Genomic DNA, 8548 nt, shown 5'->3' on the forward strand with positions numbered 1-8548 from the left:
CCACTGCTTCACATCCTCCCCACTGAAGCCAGATGCACCCTGGACCTTCAGGAGGTCTCTCAGAGCCATTTCCTCCTTCTCACCTTCTGTAATGGCTGGGATCAGTTCTCCTATTTTCCCCAGAAACTCAGTGGTGAAATCCCTCAGGCTGCTTTGGAACTTCTCCAGTTTGTGGATGATCTCTTCAGCCTTGATCTCTTTGCTCCTCTCCAGCAGGTCATTGGATCTTATCTCAGCCTGGTGGAAATCATCCATCACCTTCTCTACTGCTGACACCAGTTCGTCTGAGATCATTTTCTTCAACTTGTACTTTGTGTCACCAAGCTTGCTCAGTGGATACAACCAGACCTTCACAGGCACAGCCGTCTCTCCTTTCTCTCCCAGCAGGCTGGGCAGCTGTTTGTACACCCTCACAGCATCCTCAAATGTAGAGGGGAGATCTTCCAGTCGAAAGTCACCATAGAACCTGCAGCTGAAGTTCTTCACCTTCTCCTTGTCTTCATCATTCATCTTCAGGCTTCCATCCCCACTGATCTCAATTCCTGGGATTTTCTTGATCATAACATTTAGATTTCCCTCGATCTCCTGCTTGCTTGAAACATCGCTGGCTGTTTCCTGGAATTCCATGAGTGCATCAGCCCCATAGATTACCAGACTTACAACATGTGTAGCATCTGTCTTGTCAAAGACCTCAGGACTTGGAACATCCAGTTCAGATATCATGAGCTCTCTACCCTCTGTGGTCTCGTGGTAGTCTAGTGTGAAACTGCACTGACGAGTAGAGGAAGTTTTCTCGTTGAGGTACTTGGCAGAACCGTCAGCTGTTATCAGCCCACCGATGAGGCTGAGCTTCACTGAGGCGGTCACGTCCAGCAGTTTGGTCTTCTCACTGAGGGAGTCCGACGCTGACACCTTGAATCCTGTGGTGGGCCGAGGACTGACATGTGTTTTGCTTTTGATATCCTCACTCTTCCAGAGACTGATTCCTGGAATGAGAGAATGGACACCAGCTGTATTACCAACACTGGCTCGGATACAGTAACTGGCACTGATACATTAACTGACACTGATACAGTAACTGGCACTAATATAGTAACTGCTAATAAAACAGTAACTGGCACTGATACATTAACTGGCACTAATACAGTAACTGGCATGGCCATGGAATTAATACAGTAACTGGTCCTGATACAGTAACTGGCACTGATACATTAACTGGCACTAATACAGTAACTGGCATGGCCATGGTATTAATACAGTAACTGGTCCTGATACAGTAACTGGCATGGCCATGACTTCAACCACCACAACTAAGTTAGCAACAGCCTAGCAACCACCTCAAATACCCTAGCAATAACCTAACAACCACTTCCACGATGACAACCTAGCAACCAGCATAGCAACCTCCATAACTACCCTAGTGTTAAGACCCTGCCGGTCTCTGCCTACCTGCCTGTCTTTGTCTTTCTCTGGTTTGCAGGGCGGAGTCAAGACAGAGGTGCTGCTGATCACTTGATTGGGGCAACTGCACTATAAAAGAGGCTACCTGGCTGAAGTTCAGGGTTCCCTCTCTCCGTTGCAGTGTGCGTCGCCCTTGTCTTTTGTTTGGGTTTAGCACATTACCCTGATGTACACCACACCTTTGCTACATGCGTCGCCCTTGTCTTTTGTTTGGGTTTAGCACATTACCCTGATGTACACCACACCTTTGCTACATGCGTCGCCCTTGTCTTTTGTTTGGGTTTAGCACATTACGCTGATGTACACCACACCTTTATTTTCTTACCATCTCATTAATACTGACTGCACTTCACATCTTGCATACATGATTACTTTAATAAATACATATTTTTTGTTAACTCTTTATCCACGTGTGGCCTCCCTATGTTAAAATCACCCAGAACGAGCCGGGTGGTTGTAACACCTAGCAACAGCCTAGCAACCACTTCAAGTATCCTAGCAACAGCGTAGCAACCACTTCCACAGTTACAACCTAGCAACCAATGAGATTAACCTAGCAACCAGTATAGCAACCTAATCTAGCAACAACTAACCTAGCAACAGCCTAGCAACCACTTCCACAGTTACAACCTAGCAACCAATGACATTAACCTAGCAACCACCATAACTACCCTAGCAGCAGCATAGCAACCACCACAACTCACCTAGCAACAGCCTAGCAACCACCTCAAGTACCCTGTGAACAGACCACCGTGGAGTCCATTATCCCGCTTATTCCATTGTTGCCACTTGCGTTGTGTTCATTTCCTGTTACAATTTAAACGTTTTAATTGCTAAAACTGTCTTGTTTGTAGAACTAATTTCTTCCGACACATATCGACTAATTTCTCAACTCACAGGACAAACTGCTGTTACTAGTTCTAAACGGATGGTTGCTACGGCCAAAGGCCAGTCGTTAGTTCTATCTCTCCCGTTGTCAAGCGGGCGTATCCCAAGATTCTGATGAACTTTAGCTTTGAAACATCGCTATTTTACTTAGCCTGCTGTCATTCATCTAGCTAAAAGCCGTCTTCGTCATACAGTATGCTACAATGTTGCAATGTTCTGAACGTCTGCATTTTACAGCTCGGATGCAACGTGACAGTTCATTTAAACTTCACAACGAGTTTGGCGAATTAATATACAAGTGTGATACGGCAAAAAATGGATCTACTTCATAGGTGTGCAGATAACATACGGTTAATGGTCGTTCTAAATTACGTAGGACAATGGGAAATTCAACCAAGCAGTGGAATAAGTCATAATATTCCAACATTATATGTTGTTATTAATGGCTAGACTTTGGGTTACCTTGACAACTGGAACAAAGAACGCTAAAAATACAATGTCTTGGCACAAAATGCACCTTTCAGTCATTTTTATGCACAAATTGGTGTTTCATTTTAAATCTAAACCACTTCCACAACTCATATTAGGAAAAGTAGACTATGGACAGACAATTTGGCCACATCAGGCCATTTTGTAACATCTTACAAAAAAAGTGAAAAAAGTTTAGTGAACACATAATGTCAACAGACATAGTGGGTGTTGTAAGTATAGGTAAAAATTCTGTCCAACAATAATTTGACATTAGTCTTAAAAAGAGCTCAACAGACTGACCCCATTTGGCAGAGGGTATACCTTTGCTATACTTCATACCAAGCAACAACCTCCCAACAACATGCCCAGAACCAATTTGAACATCAGAAGCATGTATGCTTCTGGGAAATCACCCTAAACTTCACCACCAACGTTTTCCGTCAAACGCTGTTCACTCCAGCACATGAGAATATGCTATGTGAATTCCACATATATGTTGCCAAATGTTCTTTTTCTTACATTACATAGATGGTGATACCATAAGGAACAATAATAAACCATACAAAGAGTTTGCATCAATATTTAACCTTATGCAAATGGAAATAAATAAGTTTTGTTTCTGCTGTCCACTCCAACACATTTCAAGTGTAGTGTTTAGGATTATGGTAAACCATACATTTTCAGAATGAAGTTATCTTGTGTAATGCAGTTAGCAAGCATATTTTACCAGGCGGTGCTATATACTAGCCTGGCCACGCCCACCTTTCTCCTTTCAAGGAGATACTAGTCTGGAACACCATAGTTCAGTTTCCGTCAAACAAAAAAAATGTCAAGCCAATCAACAATGAGAGGGGATGACAAAATCAAAACTGACTGTGGTAAATGGTAGAAGCAATCCTGCAAAACGGCAAACATCAAACATTGTAGTTGGAAAATTACAGAAATGTATTTAAACCAAAAGTAAGCTCACATGCATTGTTTCCTGACTGCCTATTCTGTTTATAGTTTGTAAAGTTTAGGTGACTCTGATCAATGTGATTGACCAATGATTTCAAAGGTAATTTTATTTCTATGCCCGTCACTATGTTAGCATTGTAAAGAATTCCCAATCGTGAGTGACCTGGCTATTCACTCATGAATGAGTTTGGCTTACCAGGCAAGCTATATACCCCTCAAAAGATTAGATAAACAGTCATGTTTTCATATCATAAGACCCTTTTGTTGGTGCCACCTTATCTGTCCCTTTTAGTCATTTGTTCATATTCGGAGGGATTTTTCTTCTTTAGATTCCACACATACACTGCCCTGTCTGCTTTAACAATGAGGTTTTGTCATGGAATTCACAGGTGATTTTGGTTTTGATCGAAACCTGACACTTTCAGGTTTTTAGTCAACGCAAAGGCTCACTTAATGAAACTGAAACCCATTTGATTCTATGTATCACCTTCTTCACCTTCAGAGGGTGAAGCACAGTTGATTGAAATTACAAATGCAATTAAAATAGCATAATTATGGCCCCAGCCGTGGCGCAACTGGCTGGGGCACCTGCACCGTACGCTGGCGACCTGGGTTCGATTCCCGCCCGTGGTCCTTTCCGAATCCCACCCCGACTCTCTCTCCCACTCACTTCCTGTCATTCTCCACTGTCCTATCAAATTAAAGGCATAAAAAGCCCCAAAAAATATACATAAAAAAAATAGCTTAATTATGCACCTGTGAAAACATGCACAGTGACACCCTAATATGATCCAAAAAAAGTGTTTGAGATAAACAGTGTCAGCATTTTACCATTTTAGAAGTAAAATATTCATTATCTGTGTGTTTAGACAAAGAAATACTAAAATGTCCACTCCAACTCAAATGTTTGACAGTCCATCAGACGGTTGGGACAGAGAGAGGTCGCTGTGTGTGTACGCGCCGCCATCTTGGATCACCTAGCTCAATCAGACACAGCTCAATCAAGATATATCGATTTTTTTTTTTTACTGTTGTCTAACAACATCAGGGGCCGTATTCACAAAGCCTTTTATCTTACCACTAGGAGTACTCCTAAATTGCACTAAAAGATTTTAGCTAGGAGTTTTCTCTTAAAAGTTATTCACAAAGCCTTTCAGACCTACTCTTAGTAAGGAAAAATGACAACTCCTAAACTAAGAGTGAGTCTTCGTTGCTATGGATGACGTCATTACTCATGCACGAGCTTGACTGAAGTGACCACCTTGATTGGCTGATGATTGTAACGCGGGAATCCTTATGATGATGAGTGATAGGTTACAGGTCTGAGAATGCGTGCGCTACACAAGTCAAAGTCAAAGTCAAAGTCAGCTTTATTGTCAATTTCTTCACATGTTCCAGACATACAAAGAGATCGAAATTACGTTTCTCACTATCCCACGGTGAAGACAAGACATATTTTGCCAATTTAAGTCCACAGACAAACATAACATTCAAGTAAACAAAAAAGTAAGTAAATAAGTAAATAAGAGGGCACATATAATAATGAAAAAAATAAGAGCAGCAAAATGTGGTTGAAATTGTGCATAGACAGTCAATAAAATACTAGTGCAAAGTCAGGCCAATAAAAGGCTTGGGTAGTTCTGTTTGACCTAAGTAATAAAGAAAGTGGCATAGTGGTGCAAGTTATGTAAGAGCAGCAGAAGTGTTGTGTTTTCAGGACAACAACACCAAGTTGTAAAGTGTACAAGTGTGCAAGTGTTCAAGTGTGCAAGTGGAGTAGTGCAGGCGGCCATTGTGGGTCCAATGTCCAGGATGTTATGTAGCTGAGGGTGGAGGGGGGAGAGGAGGGAGAGAGTTCAGCATCCTTACAAGTAGTGCGAAGGACGGAAGATGATGAACAAACTGAACTGAATAAAAAGGCCTAGATGAATAAAGAGTAAGGCAAAACAAATAGCCTAGTAGCCTAATAAAACATAGGCCTACGGATTGATGCAGTATCTTTGCAACATTATTAAATGAATCTGTCACCATATGCCTATGTTTGCAAAGAGGAGAACATTTTAATTTGATTCACAATGAGACATTACATTTAATTTACATGTTGACAATGAGCAGTTTTGGTTGTTGGTGGTGCTATTACATCCATTAGTTATGCCTACAATGCAAAATTGTTCCCTCGCGATTGGAAGCTCCTGTAGCCGCATAGGATTTCAAAACATTGCGTCGCGAAATGCCACAAAAAGCAGTTTGTGAATAGGTCTTAGTGAGTTAGGAGTCCTCTCGACTTCTTTTAAGCTGTCTACTTTTAGCCTTAAAATTCTTTGTGAATACGGCCCCAGAAGCTTTCGAATAAGAGACAAGTAATCATTTAAAAGTGGTATGGCTATTCAGTGCAAAACAAATTACACAAGAATATTTATAAAAATGGTGTATTTGCCACAAAAACCTTAATTATGCATATTTTACGGCATATTCACATAAAAAATACTAATATGCATTGCAGGACAGACTGTGTACTACCCATAAGTAAGATTTAAAATGCTTCAGATGGGATATTTACTCATGTAGACAGATAATCTAATACTTTGATTTTTTATAAGTTTTTCCCAATATCATCCCTTATTGAGTGTTTTTACTAAAGCTATCCATGTGCATATGCCTTGAAAACAACTTTTATACCCTTCTACAGACATATATGGAATGTGTAAAACCCCAAAAATTCCATTTTTAGATGGTTTCATTTTTGACCCTTTTGAAACAAAGCACACACCCTGATTGTGAAATTACCCTAGCAACCAGCATAGACAAATGAAGACAACACCTGTGATAAGGACCAGGAGGAGTCCACCTACACTCTCACCAACGCCGCACCCCAGACAAATGACCACAACACCTGTGATAAGGACCAGGAGGAGTCCACCTACACTCTCACCAACGCCGCACCCCAGACAAATGACCACAACACCTGTGATAAGGACCAGGAGGAGTCCACCTACACCCTCACCAACGCCGCACCCAGACAAATGACCACAACACCTGTGATAAGGACCAGGAGGAGTCCACCTACACCCTCACCAACGCCAACACCCAGACAAATGACCACAACACCTGTGATAAGGACCAGGAGGAGTCCACCTACACTCTCACCAACGCCGCACCCCAGACAAATGACCACAACACCTGTGATAAGGACCAGGAGGAGTCCACCTACACTCTCACCAACGCCGCACCCAGACAAATGACCACAACACCTGTGATAAGGACCAGGAGGAGTCCACCTACACCCTCACCAACGCCGCACCCAGACAAATGACCACAACACCTGTGATAAGGACCAGGAGGAGTCCACCTACACCCTCACCAACGCCGCACCCCAGACAAATGACCACAACACCTGTGATAAGGACCAGGAGGAGTCCACCTACACCCTCACCAACGCCGCACCCCAGACAAATGACCACAACACCTGTGATAAGGACCAGGAGGAGTCCACCTACACCCTCACCAACGCCGCACCCCAGACAAATGAAGACAACACCTGTGATAAGGACCAGGAGGAGTCCACCTACACCCTCACCAACGCCGCACCCAGACAAATGACCACAACACCTGTGATAAGGACCAGGAGGAGTCCACCTACACCCTCACCAACGCCGCACCCCAGACAAATGACCACAACACCTGTGATAAGGACCAGGAGGAGTCCACCTACACCCACACCAACGCCAACACCCAGACAAATGACCACAACACCTGTGATAAGGACCAGGAGGAGTCCACCTACACCCTCACCAACGCCGCACCCCAGACAAATGACCACAACACCTGGTGGTACAACCGCATTGTCAGGTGGTTCAACCAGGTAAAATACTCATTTTAATGAATAAATAGTAGATTAAAGTGAATACATTATTGACAAATGTGTTGGGCCTAATCAGTGGCGGAACAAGTCAGAGCCGGGCCGGGGGCGGGGCCCTTTATTAAACTCATCATAACATAATTTTACAACATAAACATGCCCGCAACAGCGGGTCTTACAAGCGTCAGCGCCACGGAGAGCAACTATGTAGGCTAATTTTGAAGTCCATCGAACGTACATGAAGTGTAACCAAGAGAACAACAACAAAAAACATTAGGCTACATGACCCCTAATCATGGGCGGACTGGCCATCTGGCATACCGGGCATTTTCCCGGTGGGCCGACGCACCTTTTGGGCTGATAGAATATGCTATAATTTAATACTTTTGGCCAACGATCGGCCCAAGAGAAGGACAATCAGCAGCCCATTGGTTACATTTCCATATTGACACTAGACTGATCCAATAACAGCTAACGTCAGGCCCCACTAGGCGCGCCTGCAGGTGTACGTCCGTACGCACTGTGCGTACCATCAGGCTACTCAACAAAAGAAAATTTCCTGTGTGTGTGTGTGTGTGTGTTTTGGCCCACCATACCTTCCCAACTATGGACAGTATCCCATTATCCCACATGCATGCCATCAGGCTACAATTTACAATTTTCTATTGAAGTTAGTGAACACGTTAACAAAATGAACGCGCACACATTTTGTTTGAGCAGGAGAGAGAGAAGGTGCATACCATAGCATTAATTTCTGCAGGCGCCCCTGGGCCCCACCCCTCCCATTTTGGTTTAGAGCCAGGATTCTGTGCGCGCATCAAAAGTTAATCGAAGTAGCCTACACGAAATTGCGGCAGTTGCCGGTAGTGACAATTGTGCAAAATAACACCAATGTAGAAGCTACAATATCAT

At 43.2% G+C, this 8548-nt stretch overlaps 1 protein-coding gene across 1 annotated transcript; it reads right to left on the minus strand.

The window, feature by feature from the left end:
• Nucleotides 1-3: 3 nt before the first annotated feature.
• Nucleotides 4-4744, minus strand: LOC125297682 (cytolytic toxin-alpha-like; the record flags this gene model as incomplete). Its single annotated transcript, XM_048248121.1, has 2 exons — nt 4735-4744; nt 4-1010 (listed from the first exon to the last, which is right to left on the minus strand). Coding segments are annotated over exons 1-2 (1017 nt in total), but the record flags the coding sequence as incomplete, so codon positions are not given.
• Nucleotides 4745-8548: the final 3804 nt, after the last annotated feature.

Source organism: Alosa alosa, chromosome 7, assembly GCF_017589495.1.
Source record: "Alosa alosa isolate M-15738 ecotype Scorff River chromosome 7, AALO_Geno_1.1, whole genome shotgun sequence".
NCBI lineage: Eukaryota > Metazoa > Chordata > Actinopteri > Clupeiformes > Clupeidae > Alosa > Alosa alosa.